This window comes from Coturnix japonica, chromosome 2 (genome assembly GCF_054131305.1).
Source record: "Coturnix japonica strain WE chromosome 2, WE-NBRP24, whole genome shotgun sequence".
Lineage (NCBI taxonomy): Eukaryota > Metazoa > Chordata > Aves > Galliformes > Phasianidae > Coturnix > Coturnix japonica.
Window position 1 is genome coordinate 134,555,246 of NC_140664.1, and position 17,643 is coordinate 134,572,888.

Consider the following 17,643-nt stretch of genomic DNA (forward strand, 5'->3'; position numbering starts at 1 on the left):
ATCTCACTTTATCTGCATTATACCATCAAGCTGTGCGTGTGCTGGTCAGGCCTTGCGATGGCATTTAGGAAAGTTGGTTGCTGTAAGTGATAAACTATGGCGGCCCAAAGGAAGCAAGTGCCACACAGTTGGTCGATGGAGATGGCACCATCAGAGTGGGAGATCTCCAACTAGGTGTTGGCAGGCAGACTAATCTCACAGATAGCAAATCCATATCCTACTCTTATTTCTTTCAGAAACATTTATTTGGAGGAAAAAATGCCAAAGATGTGCCCTTTTTAATATCTTCCCCCACCTAATGCTGGTGTAATCACACAGAGAGGGTTAGATGGGATGGCAGGAGCTCAGAGCTCAGTGTGGGTGCAGAGGAGGCTCTGGCAGTTGGTAGCTTAGGGACAGCAGGCACATGGCAGCCTGCCTTGTACCCAGGGCTGCCATCCCTTACACGGCAAATTGCAAAAAAACCCACACTCAATTTTCATCACAAATGACTTTGCAAAATCCACCACAGGATGGAATTACCTTCCCTAACCTGCTCTACTCACAACCGATCCTGTTATGTGAGGCTTTGGGAAGTTTGGAGGGGGGGAGCCTCTTACCCATCCTGGCATCTGAGAGGAAAGGCAGCCCAGGGCCAGCAGCCTACTCCAAAACATAAGCATCAGGCTGTTTTGCTTATTTTACACTTTAACACGGATCAAAATAGCCTCAGGCAGTGCTGAGAAGCTCAGGGTGAAGCACACCATCTTTTGTAAAATTTTGCAATATTCAACAAAATTTCCTTTGCAATTTTCCCCCCACCCTCTGCTCGTCGTCTCCATTTCCATCAGCTTTGTTGGGAGCCCTGTGGGCATGAGGAGGGCTGCCAGGGGCTGGAGATTTGCTGCCCATGGTCTGGCAAAGAGAGAAGCTGCTCTGTCAAAAGCAGAGCAAGGAACAGACGCATTTACCAGCCAGAGGGTGGGACGGCAGCATTGCCACCTGCTGTCACAGATGCTGGGTCCAAAGGATTTTTGTGTTTTTTTTCATCTGAGGAGTCATCTGAGAAGGCCACAAATGGCTGAGCAACATCCCCACAACGTGGGCTGGCTGCAGAGAGGAGCTGGGTGCAGTCCTGCAGGGTGACTTTCCAAGCTACGCTTATCTACCGCTTCCCACAAAGGAGTAGAGCGTGGGTTTGGAGCAACCAAAGGAGACACCTAATTTTTCCTAGCATAATGACAGGGAGATTTGCCAGGACACAGCAGCTGAAAACCTGCAGACTGGCTCCACAGGCTGAGAGACCTTCAATCTGCCTGACGAGGTCTGCAGATAAGAACAACAAGGAGGAGTATAAAAAGAGAAAAAAACATGAGCTGTACTGTGTGTACTGGTGCTGGTACAAGAATTCCGATCATTGTTACTACCCACCTAAACCTGCCAGTGTAGGATGTATCTCAATGCAGACATGACATCTGCAGCATCAATGCATGCTCTTTCTGAAGCTGATGGTCTGAAACCAATGGCTTACAGGGCACAGTTCACTTTATCCAAAAGTAAATGTCTTAAAAACATCAAATTAATTGTGCCTTAATATTGTCCATTTTTCTCCATTGACTTTAAATGCAACCAGCTCTGACAGAGACTCCTATGCTGCAAATATCCCAAGTTGGGTGAGGTGAATCCCAGCTTGAGAGCTATCTTTTTTTGGTAGAAATAACGGACTTCTTAAATTCAGACTTAGCAGGGTCCATATTCCAGGATACTCCAGACCTTCTTCTGGTCCTGTACGACATCTTGCTTGTACTACTAGATTTTAGGGGCAATTCCACAGTGACATAGCTAGATATCCTGTGCCTTTTCCAATACAAACTTCTGAAATTAAAAGGATTTTTAAACAGTAAGTTTTAAACCCCAGAAGGGGTGACAGTGCACTCTTGCTTGATGTGACATAGGCAAAGCAATGCTGACAGCATATTAAAAGAGAATCTTCCCGAGATTCAGAGACCTAGGCCAAAACTTTAAAAAGCAATAAATGTATTCCTCAAACAGCATTTCACCTTTATATTCACTTACCAGATTGCCTATGTATAGCATGTGGTCAAACTCCTTTGTCATCTTATAATGCTCCAACGCCATGAAGAGTGTGTTCAGCACAATGCAGAGGGTGATGGTGAGGTCAGTAAATGGGTCCATTACCACAAACTTGACAAATTTCTTGATTAAAAGCCAAAACGGGCAGCAATCCCAAATGAGAAATTTAACAGCAAAGTGGTTCCAGCATGGAGGGCATTTCTGGTGTGATTCCTCAAGCTCTAAGACACAAGGAGTAAAATAACAGTCAATGCGCACTGAGTTATATGACAAGGAAACATTTAAAATGACTTACAACGTAGACAAAGACTCTTGAATTACCTCAAACCATTTCTTTATTTCTTAGGACAAAATATCTCTGTCCTAACAGGCAAATTATATACTTTGGGGGTTTTTTGCCAGTTGATTGTACTTAGCAGACAGTGCCTATTCTGAAAGTACTAAGCTTTCAAAGGAGTCACAAAAAGAAAGGAAAATTCACACCAAATATGCAAAGGCTACTATTTCACATAGATATGAATGCTGTTTTCCAGTTTGGTGAGTTCAAGTGGTTAAAAGAATAAACTGTCTTCTTTTAACTTAGACTGGAACACAGCTCATTTCATTGTCACGTCTCATTTTAGAATCATCTAAAATTAAGAGTTTTAAAGTGTTTAAGAGAAAAGGAGCTTTCACCCAATATTTAGAGCTGATTTACAGGATCACTGGATAGTATGGGTTTGAAGAGACCTCTGGAGATCCCTCAGTCCAACACACTGGTGGAGTGCTGCTACTGATATGCTTGAAGAAGTCCTTCTTGTTGTCCTTGACATTCCCCATCAGGTTTAATTCCACCCAAACCTTAGTCTTCTTTTTTGCATCCCTGCATGCTCTGGCAGCATTCCTATATTCCTCACAGGTGTTCAGACCCCATTTCCAAATTCTATAGATCTTCTTCCATTTGAGTTTGTCCATGAACTTCTTGCTTATCCATGCGAGTCTCTTGTCACTTTTGCCTGATTTCTTACTCTTAGGGATGCACCAGTCTTGAGCTCAGAAGAAGTGCTGCTTGAATATCAACAAATTTTCTTGGGCTCCCTTACCTTCCAATGCTCTAACCCATGGGATACCTCTAAGTTGGTTCTTGGAGAGGTCAAAGTTGGCTCTCCTGAAGTCCAGGGCTGCCATCCTACTTATTGCCTTGTTTCTTCTACATAAAACCTTGAACTCCACTATCTCATGGTTGCTGTATCCCAAGATGCCCCCAGCCTCCACATTCCCACCCAGTTTTTCCTTGTTTGTAACACGGCACACCTCGCCTCAACCATCTGCATCAACAAGTTATCTTCTATGCACTGCAGGAGCCTCCTGGATTGTGTGGGCCTCAAAGTGTTTTTTCCCCAGGAAATATCATGGTGGTTGAAGATCCCCTATGAGAACCAGAGCCAATGATACTGTTTTAAGAGCCAGAGTATCACTGGTTATCAGTAGGATTTCTGTTCTTTATGTTTAATCCAAAAAAGGTATTAAGTGTCCAATTTCTTCTGAAAATCAGAGGAGTGCATAACTCAGTTTGAATGTGGTACTAAAGCTCCACTGTTCTTTTTAAAGGTGCTTTTAAAGTGTTATTTAAAATACAACTTTTATATGTTCATTTTATTTGAGCACAAAAGAAGATAAATGGCTTTGTAAGTATAATTTGTGTTAAATGATGAAAAAGAAAAGCCAAAAAAGACAGTTAATGGCTGAATGATCATGATTAGCAGAATTGCTTAATGCTTTCCTTTTCTGATTCCTTTATGGGCATGGAATGCTGTATAACAGTTTTAGTCTATATAATTAGAACCTGAGGTGATAACAGGAAAGCTTCAGCCAAGCCTGCTATTTCAATCAGTTCATAAGCAGCCTCCTTTCTCAAGCTAGGATGCATTCTGAAAGCATTTTCCTTCATTGGACCACAGATCTGTAGTGTTAGGTGCCTTCCAGCACATTTTCAAAATATTGGTTGATGTCCTACATGTACAGACTTTGCACAAACACCTGCACTGCTCTGAGATCTCTAGGAAACTGAATTGCTCCCAACAGATAATTCTGTCTTTCCAACTTCCAAACACGGGGTTTGGAGAGAAAAGCCTAAAATGATGCAAGAACCATTCATAACCCAAACAATTTCCAAGCAAAATTCCTATTGTGCACTGTTTTCAGAAACCTACCTCTGAAAGCAATGAAGACTTTGTGGCAGTCAGTTCCTAATGGACTTAATTTTCCAGGTATTACCCAGAAGAACCCATACTCATGATCATTTCTAACTAACCCTGCGTATTCCACTCTCACTGATTTTGATACTTTCACAATGCATATGTCAGATGTGATGCTTCTCCCCTGAAACCCTACACTCAAAAAAGCTTTTTTAAGCCCAGGTTGTTGGTGAAGCAGGTAGTTTTGTCCCCATCAGCTACATATTGTACCTCTGTCCTCTGTGCTCCTGTACCTTGTGGGTAAGCTGATTCTGCTCTCTGATCCAGCTGAAAACCAGTTGTTTTGTGCAGCCCAATTATACTGCAGGAACAGGGAAGGCAGAAAGTGTGACCATCCTCTTTTGGTAATGATGTAACATTAAAATAGTTTAAACCATTTAAGAAACCACATCCTTTCTCACCAGAGCTAACCTTTGAAAATTACAACATACTGAATATTTTTTGGAAGATATCTGTAAAAGGAAAAGAAAAATTTGAGGCATTTTCCCTCTTATTTTTAAACAACAACAACAAAAAGCAGGTCCCTCCTGCAAGGCTTTGCAACATCTGGAGACAAAAGGGAAGCAGTGGCTTTCCCAAGAGTTGAGAGCAGAAATCAAGCAACAAAAGGGGGAAGGGATTTCTGGTCTGTCTGTTCCAAGCCAAACATGGAGCTACTATTATACCTAAAGCCTGTGAAACTTTTTCTTCTGATGTTCCTCTTGTTAAGAAGTATTCAATTTCAATCAAACTCTGGGGGTTAGGAAAACGTCATTAAGGATTTCTGCTGTATGAGGATGAAAATGCACATCCTCTGAGGTACGCTAAACTTGACAGAGACTATTTCAGAGATAAACTATTAGAATTAGTAGAAAGTATCATTAAATGAATGTACAAGAAGTCCAGCCCAGGCCTTTTTGTAAACTACAAAAAACAAAAGACCAATGAAAACAACAACAAAAAACCTTTGCAGGTCATACTGAATACTGGCATATACTGAAGTGATTATGCACCTATTAAGAATATAAAACCTTATTAATTATAATACATGTTTCTCTGTTCTGACCACAGTACTGCTGACCATAACCACAGAAGGTTATAAAAAGCTGAGGAAGAAGATGGGCTTTGTGGTTGTAGGCTGGGCCTTGTCTCCAATGAGGCAGGTCTGGTCCTTTCCTATAAGATACCTCTCAGACAAATCATCCAGTCTTTCATTACCTTCCTTTTCATCAGTAACACAAAGAATAAGTCTCCAGGAGAATCCCAAAATTCCTGTTCCACTCTGCCTTCCTGACAGTCTTCTATATACTCTTAGTCATTACCTCCTATTCAGTCTCAATTTACAACACAGAAGACACAAGGAGATGTAAGAAGCCCTTTCTTAAAAAAGCAGTGTATTGCTATGAGTTAGGCTAGATTTAGATTAGACGTTAGGAAGAAATTCTTTACTCAAAGGGCAATCAGGCACTGGCACTGCCTAGAGAGATGTGGATGCCCCATCCCTGGAGGTGCTCAAGGTCAGGCTGGATGAGGCTGTAAGCAACCTGGGCTGGTGGGAGATGTCCCTGTCCATGGCAGGGGGTAAAACTAGATGAGCTTTGAGGTCTCTTCCAACCCAAACCATTCTTTGATGGTATAATACTTGTAAGTGTATGCACAGTATGGTGCTCTGTTACACCTCATCTTAGTTAGCCCTCTGTGCATCAGAGTCCAAGGGTAAACAAAACGTTAGCAGATTCAACTTTGATTATAACACCAGCATTTTGTCAGGATGTTTACAAGTCTGATAAGACTTATTAAGACATTGCTCATATTATATGGGTTGTAACATTTCTGCAATATTTTGTCCTCAAACCAAAAGGGTTTAACTTTAAGGTTTCACTTGCTACTTTCCTCCTGCCAACCAAGATACACTTGGCTTTGGGTAGGGAGACCAAAGATACGTCTTACCTTCCAGGGCACTGGTGATGATGCTGACAGCGCTCACTGCCCTTTGTCTCTGGAAGGGTTCATCTGAGTGGTCCACCGATGGGCGATGGGGCATTAAAAGCTGCTTCTTGCTGGCTTCATCTGAGGGAGAGGTCTGTTGAAATGAACACATCAGGTCAGCTGAGTAAAACAAGGGCAAAAAAAAACCCCAACTCAAAGCAGATATGGGGCAGTGCTTTCTAAATTGTCTAAGCGGTCTTCTTTTCTAAGTCCAAAGCTCACCAGTTCCCCAATTAGATGAGGGCTGCTAGGGTATGGCTTTTGAAAATGGCACTTTGAGCAATTTAAAAAACCTGACCTTGCTCTTTACCTCCGTGTAAACAGGTGAAAGATGCAGATGAAAATAAAGGGGCATTTCTGACACCAGAGAAACAGCAGTGCTGCTTTACCACCCTCTTTTCTAGTGAAAGAGGCCCTGCTTAATTACATTAATTACACCATTATTTCTGAAATGTGTTAACTGTTTAATTATACTGCCAGAAGAGGAAAAAGGAGTGTTGGTAGCGGCTCCATTACAGGGCTCTGATATCATGCCAAGCCAACTTACTCCTCCAATACATGTTTTTTCTTGGTCTGAAACACTGCCAGATCTGAGGAACATACTGTCATTCTGGTGATCTTTAGTGTCATGGATTCTGAAGCTCTGCAATTAGGGGAGAATTTCTGCTTCCTTTCCCCCCTCCTCCCGCCTAAAAAAAACCCGAATAATAAAAAACCAAACTATTTTGGTCTCTTGTTTTCAAGAAAAAGCTTAAGAAAAACAACCCACAAACAACTCCAATGCCAGAAGATAAACAGAACTGCCAAAGTTTATTTAACATTTCATTTTAAATTAGTTTTATTCTTTTTGAAGGCTTAGGTTTCTGAAGTCAATAAGAAGCACAGCACAACTGTAGGCACACTGTATTTAATACTTGATATTTTCAGCTCACAAGTGCAAGATGATAAGACTTTCATTATTACGAGTTCCCACATTATGCAGAGACAACTCCTACTTGATCTACTCCTCTAGCTCTTCCAGAGGAAAAAGAAAGGATGTTTGGGCTGCAAGAATCTCTCCAACAAACCCAGTAAAGGTAATTCCTCAAATGAATGTTTGAGGAGGCTGTCAGACACCGAATATAGCAAAAGACATGCACTGTAGATAGATGGGTCCCAATTGTTCCCAAAATACAGCTCAAGAAAATGTGAAAGGTAAAGAAATCCCTAAGAAGATGAAAGCCTCTGCTTTACACAGATGTTGTGCTTTTGTCCCCATATATCTAAATGAGCCATGGGAACTTGATTTAATCTTCTGGATTCTGGATCTTCTCAGATTCTTTGGATCTGAAATAGCCCCAAGAGCTTCAAGTATCACCTCATTAAGACACACTATAGGCAATAGCTCCTTGGCTCTGCTGTCAGCAGGCTGGGTTTCCTCCAACAAAACTGTTCTTCAAGACAAGCAATTTTGTGACAATGTGGGTAAAGGAGCACTGATGCTCTTTCTGGGGTGTGATCTCTTCAGAGTAGTGAACGCCCCTTTGTTGAAAAGGACAAGGACACTCAGCCACTTGTTGACACTGAAAATAGTCATCTGAGATACGTTAGCGGTCACTTTAAAGAACTGCAGATAAAAATACCAATTCCTGCAAGGAGAGTAATGTTTAAAGCAATCACTTAAAACAATAGCTAAGTCAGAAAAGCACTAATGCTTCAAAATGGCTTTCTTTTTTACTAAAATGTTCTCTTTTGTTAAAACAATTGTATCATTGCCCATTGAGTTACTGATGCAGTTGTATCCAAAGAAGAGGTGTAATCAGAATCTATTCAAAAAGAATCCCACTTGAGTCTAACAGAACAATAAATCGCTCTGCGCTTGCTTTAGAGGCTGGGGAAATCAAGAACGGTGATTCAAATGCATTAGTTCACTTTATTTTCTCCACCTCTAAAAGGTAAAATAAACAAAGAAGCAACAAATGTTTTAATAATGAAGAGAGCATTTACCAAGTTGCATAAACTTTCACTCCAATTTGGAGAGCATAGGAAGTACAAGGGTTGCTCTGAAAATTATGCCTCCTATTTTATTATGTTGGCCCATGACACCAGAGGAGGATGTCAGTGGGATGGTGGTAGAGGTTGAACCTTCTTGCCAATATTCCATTACACTTTGTTACTTTCAACAGACAGCAGTGGAGGGGCAGTCTGACAGAAAGGCACCTGACATGGAAGTGCCTATGAAGCAAAGGTGTGCCACTGAATTCCTCCATGGCACCCACTGATATATACCAGTGCTCGATGAATGTTTATAAAGCCCAAGCAATGGATGGGAGCACAGTGAGGTGGTATGTTTCAGCAGTGGCAACAGCAATGCAAATGACAAGCCAAGTTCCAGACAGCCATACTTAGTTGTCACACCATGAAATGAAGAGAGTCTCAATCAGCCAGATCACCTGAACAAATCGGCTAATGGTGGTGACTGTGTTCAAAAAATACTGCTTTGTAGCTTAGAATTTGCTCTATCAAATACTACTATTGTGCTCTTTGTATCGGTTGTCATTTCCATGGAAATAAAGAGGAGGTATTACTTTTGGAGCAACCTACATATGTAGGACTGGATAAAAATTAACTGGGAAAAAAAAAAAAGCATCACAAGGGAAACATATTTTCAAGTAGAATAAACTAAGGGGGGATAGGGGTGGGGGGGAGGAGGGACGAAACAAAGAAAAAGAAGGTAAAATAAGCTTTAAATAGTGGGAAATAAATAAATAAATAAAATAAACACAACTAAAAATGCCAAATATGGCATTAAAAATGGCATAAAATGGCAACTCTTCTGCCAGTTCACTCTGTCTATAGAAGGAAGCATAAGAAATCCTCTGGATCACCTAACTCTTTTAAAACTGTAACATCTTCCCATCTCTTCTGACCCAGAATTTAGCATATATCAATAGCACTTCTTTATACAAACTCATCCCCAGAAGTTTCTTTTTTTTTTGTGTGTGTCTGTCAAGTAAGATAATACATTCCCACTGATGCATGCAGAACTGCTTTTGCAAAATTTATGGCCTGATGGCCTTTATCTGCAAGACACCTTTATTCATAGGTGCAAAGAGTATTCAGCATAGCAGTACAGAGTTAGAAAAAAAGCATTCAGATTCGTTCTTCTTATTGCAGGATTCAGCTAAGCCAGGATACGTGAAGAGTCTGGGCTGAACCTGATGAGTTGAGTGGAGAGGAACCTGATGAGGTTCAACAAGGGTGAGTGTAGAGTCCTACACCCAGGGAGGAATAACCACATGCATCAGTACAGGTTCAGAGTTTGACTTGCTGAGAAGGAGCTCTGTGGAGAAGGTCCTGAGTCTTCTAGTGGAAAAAGGTTGCCCACCAGCCAGCATTTTGCCCCTGTAGCCAGGAAGGTCAATGGAATGCGGTGCATTAAAGAGAATGTGGCCAGTAGGGTGAGAGGTGATCCTGGGAGAGGTCATGTCAGGAGCACTGTGTCCAGTTGTGGGCTAATCAATTCAAGAAAGACTGGGAACTGCTGGAGAGTCTAATGTAGGGCCACAAAGATGATGAAGGCCTGGAGCATTTCACTGATGAGGAAAGGCTGAGAGACCTGGGGCTGTTCCACCTGGAAAAAAGAATGCTTATAAATTTCTAATGGGCAGGAGTCAAGTGGATGGGGCTCTTTTCAGTGGTGCCCAGTGACAGGATGAGGGATAATGGGTACATTTGATCAGCCTGCAATTTTGCATGGAGCATATTTTCCAGAGAAAAATGTTTCCATGCAGACAAGTTCTTCAAAATTACTGCAGTTACTTGGGGAAGTTCATGAGCTTTTGTTCTTTGTTAAGAATAGATCCATGAGCAGGTTTTATTGTCTTAGAAGTGAGATAGCTAACCCTCATGGAAGGAACTGGAAGTTTCTTCAATCTGAGGTACAAAGCAGTTCCAGGAACTGGACAAGCACAGTAGTACAAAGGCTGTTAGCATCATATAGAGAGTATACACAGGCACAATGGGTCATGGTACTTATATGTCCATGGAAATAAAGCAAAAATAACAAGGGTCTCCACAGTTATGCAGGGAGTCTCCATAGCGTCCAGATGAGAAATCACAATGGAGTTAAATACAGGCATCTCTGTCAAGACAAGATTATTTGGGTTGCTCCTTGATTGACTGGAAATGTTTCTCCTTTGGATTAGCTAAATTCTATAGGGACAAATATGCTATTCAGTAATTTACATGTAAATGAGGATGCATAACACTGCAGAATTATTTTATTCTGAGCATCCACTGTTCTGAGCTATGTCAAAATTGCAACACAAAGATGGGCTTATATGTGGCAGCATTTTCAAGATCACATTTGGGAACTGGGACAGCTTTAATTTTCCTTGTACAGTAAAAATCTTTTCAAGCATAAAAGAGGTGGACAGGGCACACCATGAACAATGGACCCAAAAAGGCACCCAAAAAAATATATTTAATGAGATCGGTGGTGATCATAATAGCACACAGCCTTAAAAACAAAAGGCATTTAATTTTGTGAATACTTAATTATTTAACGAGATGCACAGTAAGCCGGAGAAGCCTGCAATATTTGTGTTAAATCTGAACAATTCACCACAGGTGTGGTCTTATTTTGGGATGTGATAAAGTTTCAAGTGAACAGAAACTGAAGCCATGATGACAGCAGTCCCAGTGGACAGCCAGCGAGCTTCCAGACATATGACTTCTTGGTGGCAGTGTTTGGATGACTTATTGTGTTGACCTTTTTCTGAGCACAAAACTGCTAACACTTTGCCTTTTCAGCAGTCCTGGGGCAAAGGCAAGGAGGGGGAAAAAAAAAAAAGAAGAAAGAAAGAAAGTAATTCTATCTTGGGGGGAATTAAGGTCAACAACAACAAAAAAACCCTTAAACCCATGTGGTCAGCAAAACAGCTTTCTGCTCAGAAATATTAAAAGCCAAGGTGTCTTCTTTTTGTGTTAAAAAAATAGAAGAACAAACATTCCATCTGAAGATAAGCTCCTAAATCCTCTGTTCGGCACCTCAATAAACAGCCTTGGCTTTTCTCAGGGCTTATTTACCCCAGAGGTTTCCCCCATTCCCTTCATAAAGAATCAATATGCAGATTTTTATTTTACTAAAGGAGAACAAAAACTGTGATGAAGAGGAAATTCAGTAAAGGTGGGAGATCCCAGGTAGCCCCAAGCTTCTCCTTACTGCTCATTCCAAAATCATGTCTTGGGTGGCACTGCTCTGCTTCTAACGAATGGATGGTATCCTCTGTATTTTTTTGCTTTAAAAAACTCACAGGTGCTTTACCTATCTTCATCGAATCCCATGGATAAACTGAGTTCCCAGTAACAGCTCATTAACTTAATCCAAACCTGTCCAAATGGATCAGTATCTTGTAAAGAGAGGTGCTATTCTAATCTACATACACCAAGGAACAACAGAGTAATATATAACTACAAATAAACTCTAGATAGGCACACAGAAACTTTAGCCCCGAAGTTGCTTAAACAACATTCAGACTTTAAGAACAAAGAAAGTTCAAACCTCCAGCCCAACAATCGTTATCAGCAGTAAAGGAAGAATTACTTTCAAAATATTTTCAAAATCAGTCTCAAAAACACACAAACAACAAAATTAAGTCTTAAAACAAGGTGCAGCTTTCAGCCTATTTATGCCAGGCTAAGCCTGCTGAGATCAGTAGCTGCACCATTTGAAGAAAGCTGGTGGGAAATCGGGGCCAGTCCTGATTCATAGAATCATAGAATCATAGAATCACAAGGTCGGAAAGGACCTACAAGATCATCTAGTCCAGCTGTCCTCCCTTTACCATAGATTCAGTGCTCTGAGGATCATGGGGTTCTCCGGGAGAATAATTTGGACTTAGCAAGCGTTTCCTACCACCAGCACTCTGCAAACCTCCAACCTGAGCACCTCTTGCTCTTCGCATCCAGGCAGACTGCTTGGCCCAGAGCTTCTGAAGGGTGTCTGCAGATCATACTTTTACATTACACTGCTTTACTTTTCATGTGACCTTTCTAGTTTGAACACTGACCTTGGTGCCAGCAAGAACAGCTCCCCAGAAGCTCTACCAGATGGATGCCATTCTGCATGGACCACATACTCCACGACCAGAAAGACTGCTGACCACTCAAACTACCCTACATAACTGGACTAAGCACCATCCACTGAGATTACATGAATTTCCTCCTGCTTCAGTAGGTGTACTTAGGGATGGAGAAGACAGAAAGTGTAAGAATGTTTAGTTTCTCAAGGAGGAGACTCATAACCACACATGTCAAGAACCAGGGCCAGCACAAAATGAAGAGCATTTAGAAGTCATTTTTGACTTTCATAGAAAATCATAGAATGGCTTGGGTTGGAAGGGATCTCAAAGATCATCCAGTTCCAGCCTCCTTGCCACAGGCAGGACTGCCCATCACTACATCAGTCACTAGATCAGGTTGTCTAGGGTCCCATCCAGCCTGGCCCTGAATACCTCCAGGGATGGGGCAGCCACAACTTCTCAGGGTAACTTCTTCCAAAATCTGGTATGAGCAGAGTGGATGTTGTCATGTCCTGTCAGCTGCAACCATGGCCAATCCCACTGGCAAGTAGCCCTCAGCTGGGATAGGGCAGTGGCATTAAGGCAGGAAAGCTCTTCATCCCGGTCCCAACTGCATTGCCTGGGGTAAATTCAAGGCTGAATGATGCTAAGAATGAACAGGCTAAAATTGTAGAAGTGTCTTGCAGGTTGGACACAATATGTAAGTGTTGCTTTTTCACAAAAAGAGCCGGTTCTTTGTTTCTTGTTCATGGAAGATGGAGCAGACATAGCACAAGCGGGTCCTTTATCACCATGGGTTTACACTCTTATGAAACTAATAACAGCAGTGGGGCTGGTGGGGTTAATGAGCTAACTTCAGCTTCACCCAGTAACATTTTCCTTCTACCTCCCCCAAGAGACAATAAAAAAAAGCCAGATCAACTAAGCAGGAACAAACTTAACTTCAAAAGCTTAACAAGAAAATAGCAGAAATAATCCATAACGGAGTCCCAGAGGTGTTATCTCTGAACTGAGGTTTTCAATCTGCTCTTTCCTTCTGCCTGTGGCCCACAGCTGCAGATGCACATATGTGCCCAGCTCTCATGGTTTCTGTAGAAAATGCATTTGTACAGCAGTGGGTTTCTTTCCAATTAGCTTTTAACTCCAGCTCACATTTTCTGGCTAGACCAGATACCAAACAAGTTTTGCAGGAGACACAACATCCTTCACATTGCATCACTGACCAAGCATCTGTTACTGTAGCATCTGGGTGTTAGGGAACTGACTAGTGAGCTTGCACACTCAGGCCATTTCATTTTCAACATCCATTTTCAAAAGGCAGGAAGTTGGCAAATGAAAAGAAACGACAGCAAAGCTCAGTCTCTCCCTGTCACCTCAGGGCCCAATCCTGTAAAATACCATTTTTTTTTGCCAGAAAAGCTTGAGTGCTCACATGGTTTGTTGAGCTTTCTGACAATTGCAAGAGCCTAAGCAGGCTGCACAGCTGACAGTCTTACAGAGAAAAGGGGGCATCCACTGCTCATCTACTTAAGCCTTTCTACTTTAATTCAGATTATTTTTTTTAAAGATGCACAAACTCCTTCGTCCACCTTTTCCCAGCCTCAGCCTGTCTATCGCTCTGTCGTCTAGAGACCGCTCTCAGGACTGGTCTCTCTTGCTTGGAAAGAGTGCAAATAGGAGTACCAAAGTCCTAAATGACTGTGAACATCTGAAAAAGCAGCAGTGGACCCAGTATTGTCAACAAAGCAGGTAGTTCTCATACCACCATGCTTCCCTTAGCTTCCCATGCACAGAACAGCCCCTTCTTGCATTTATAGTATGACAATCTATTTGAAGGGCTACAGGGAGTACTCAGATAGGTAAGCAAAAACTTCTGACCAACGCTTGAAAGAGAAGAAGCCGCCTTCTCTATAGAGAAATGAAAGCTACTTCTCAGTTTACTGATAATCTGACACCACAGCTGGGATCTATCTCATTTGCTTTTCTTTTCAGGAAATACCTTGACTAATGCACATTAGATCATCGCTTGCTTTTCACCCTCTCAGTGTAATCCATTTTTGATATGTGGTTACTCTTGGTGGGTTTCATCACGCCTAACTTAAGACCTTTGTGATATGGAGTTTTTCACCCTGGGCTCTTAATGTTTTCAAAGAGCAGAAAGAGATGCTTTTAGGGACAGAGATTATTCCAATGCATTTCAGATCTCTAAGATAAAATAAATCCTGCCCACATTCACCATAGTGACCAGACTTCCGTTGCCTTAAAGATCATTGAGAGAGATGAGCTCCAATGTGGAGATCTACATGGAAAGAGATAAATTCCCTCCATATCAGTCATATGACAACCAGTCATCATTGCTCTGCCTGTGAAGAAGCTATTTTCAAAACAGCATCCCATGGTTTTCCAAGTGAATTCAATCATATGTCTTAACAATATCAGTCTTAATAGTTTTACTTCCAGCCTTAAGAAATACTTTGCAATAATGGTGCTTTGCAACAAAGATCCTGGAAATTGTCTTATCATCTGCTCACCTGTCCTAACGGGATGCTAGAACTTTCTGGGTACTACTTATGGACAGTAAGAACAGCCTTCCACAAGTAGCTATACAGAAGAGCAGAAGTTAGATGCTTACAGATAATAAACAAAGGGAGAAAACGTAGTCTTAAGATGGTAAGGCAGAATACAGGATCATTTTAAAAACATTATTTTTCTCCAACACACAATGTCAGATGTTCAAGTGGCAAAGGAACCAACTTGAAAAATATCCCTATGAGAAAAGAAAATTTGTATGAATCCCAGTATTTAGTCCTTTCATGGTATCACAGAATATCCCAAGTTGGAAGGGACCCATAAGGACCATCAAGTCCAACTCCTGTTTCTTCCAGTTAGTTCTGAAGGACAAGTCTTACCCAGAGTTGTGAACTTATGTGGCACCAGACAGATGTCACTACATGAGTTAGCCTGTTGCCTTCCCACCCTGCCTAGGACAGTGGGAAGTTTCTCGCTACAGATTGCAAACTGTGTAAATAAATTACAGCAAACTCCAACAACATTCAGAAGGAAATGAGAGCATGAATCACATACAAAAGTTATAAAGTACTCACCAGATCGCCTGTCCCAGGTTTTTCCATAATAACTGGGGGGAGCAGTAACCCTGCAGGAGAAGTAGGGTCTGGGTTGAGTGCCCCGGTGCCTCCTCCTATCAGGGAAACCACACCATTGCAATCCACTGAGCTGTTCCTTTTGCCCATCTGGGTGTAGTTGGGAGTAGTAGGGTGAGAACTATGGCTCACTTGACTTTGAATGCTCAGACGTCTCCCAGATCTTGGAATTAAGAGAGAGCCCCGGTGGCTTTCATTTTCCCCAGCGGTGCTGATCTCATCATCGGCAAAATCTGTTTCGGAGCCAGTGTCTCTACCACGGAGTCGGAAACTGAATATGCTTCCGTGGCTGGTTCTGCGCTTCACCAAGTTTGCACTGGGACCATAACTAATGCCAAGGAGAGTCTAGAAACCCCCAGAAAGGAAAAAGGGGAAAGAGAAACAACATTTTGCAACATGTTTTGAGGAGCGAGGAAGGTCTGGGGAGAATAATAAGTTCCATTTTAAATCAAGTGATTCAGAGAAAGATTTAATTACATGTATTCAACCTTTGCAAAGTTAAGAGGTTGAAAAATCGGTCCTAGCCAATAAGTATTTGTCTAACACTCAACAGTTAAAGATGAACTGACATAGGAAGGGTCAAGGCGGCATTCGCCTGGTAGCGTGATGCTTCCTTTGCTTCTACTCCCTCCCCATATGATCAGTGCCAAAGGACCTGGGAAAGCAGCACAAGGAGTGGAAGACAGGAGCAGGGAAGGGGATCCAGCTCCAGTTCACCGCATTTATCACACATCTTCATAACAGCTGGGGAAGGAATGTTGCAGTGGGAGAACAAGAGATAAAGAAATAGGGCAGGAAATGAACTGTGGGAAAAAAAAAATGAGAAGAAGAGGGAAGAAGAAGAAGCAGAATTCGACGGAAGAAGGTGATAAAGAAAAAAGAAAAAAAAAAAAAAAAGGAAGAGCAAGAAGAGGAATATGATTTATTGGTTTGTAGAATGACTACCCCAACACACACAGATGCTTTGAGGGGTAAGCAACCTCAGTATACAGCAATCTCCTTTACACCTAAATGTCAGCCTTGATGATCCACTCTGACGTCTGCTGGTGAGAATGCAACTCTGACAGATCACCAGCAAGACGTAGCCAAGCTCTAAACACGTGTAAACCCTGACAGAGTGAAAAGGATGTTCAGAAAATGCATAAGGAGTTCAAGTCTGTCCCCTTCCCTCGTACCACGAAGAGGAAATTAATGGTAAGAGTATTTAGGCAGAACATACTTTTGATTTTACAGCCTGCCCAGAATTATCAGCTTCTTCAGAACTTTCTCGTGAGCCAAGTATATATGAAAAGAGGTGAGATCTCCACAAACCAGCAAAGCCAAATGAGCATTATTTTGCACTGTAGCTCACCCCGACGGATTATGTAATGATGCTATTTTGTGACACTGGCACAAGGAAGCACACAAAAACCAGGCTTCTTCTAACTAAAAACAACCCATTTGGATTGCTACCAAACTTTTAACTGGTAAAAAAAAAAAAATACAATCCATGCCTGGGTTTCCATGACACAGTCATTGAGACTGATTTCTGATGGCAACACACTTCCAGCTGCTCAGATTGCATCTGAATGATGACTCAGCCTTACTCCCTCCAACCATGCCAGATACTGCCTTGCGGAGAAGATTTACTATTAGCTTTGAAATGTGTCTCCCATGTTTCTCATGCATATGATATCCAGGGGCAAAAAGTGCAAACAAGAAATATTAATTTAAGGAAGATACTGGCAATGTACGGCTTCGAACTGTGATCATTCTGGTACTTAAAGTCTTGAAATCCATCCGGAATGAAGCTAGAGAGCAACTCTGGCTTTAACAAAGGCATAATTTGTAATACAACCCACTCAACCAATGAGGCGAAAATGAAAACTATTGAGATAAAAAAAATTAAAAAAAAAAATTAAAAAAAAAAAGTATGCTATTTACAGAAATACAGCTCTGCATAAATCTTATAAGCTTGGGAGTCTGTAATTGGTCACATTTACTTAAATCACTTACTTGTTTTCTATCAGCTTTTTATGGCTGCCAAGTACCCCTAAATTCACTGACAACAAAATAGGAAAAGACTTAGCCCATTACATGGCTGTTCAGAAAACAAATAAAAATAAAAAGCACTGATTTTAACTTTGCCCTTAGTTAAGC

General features: G+C 41.5%; 1 protein-coding gene across 17 annotated transcripts in view; it reads right to left on the reverse strand.

Moving 5' to 3' along the window:
- LOC107308775 (sodium channel protein type 5 subunit alpha-like) overlaps positions 1-17,643 on the reverse strand; it is a 196,032-nt gene that overhangs the window by 88,112 nt on the left and 90,277 nt on the right. For 15 of the 17 annotated variants that reach the window (XM_085539041.1, XM_085539042.1, XM_085539040.1 and 12 more), the window contains 3 exons: positions 15,448-15,849; positions 6,240-6,372; positions 2,056-2,294 (listed from right to left, as the gene is read on the reverse strand). In XM_085539041.1, coding sequence (XP_085395167.1) covers positions 2,056-2,294; positions 6,240-6,372; positions 15,448-15,849 — 774 coding nt within the window. The remainder of the gene's footprint in view (positions 1-2,055; positions 2,295-6,239; positions 6,373-15,447; positions 15,850-17,643) is intronic. The other 2 variants (XM_085539044.1, XM_085539043.1) reach the window with 1 other exon arrangement.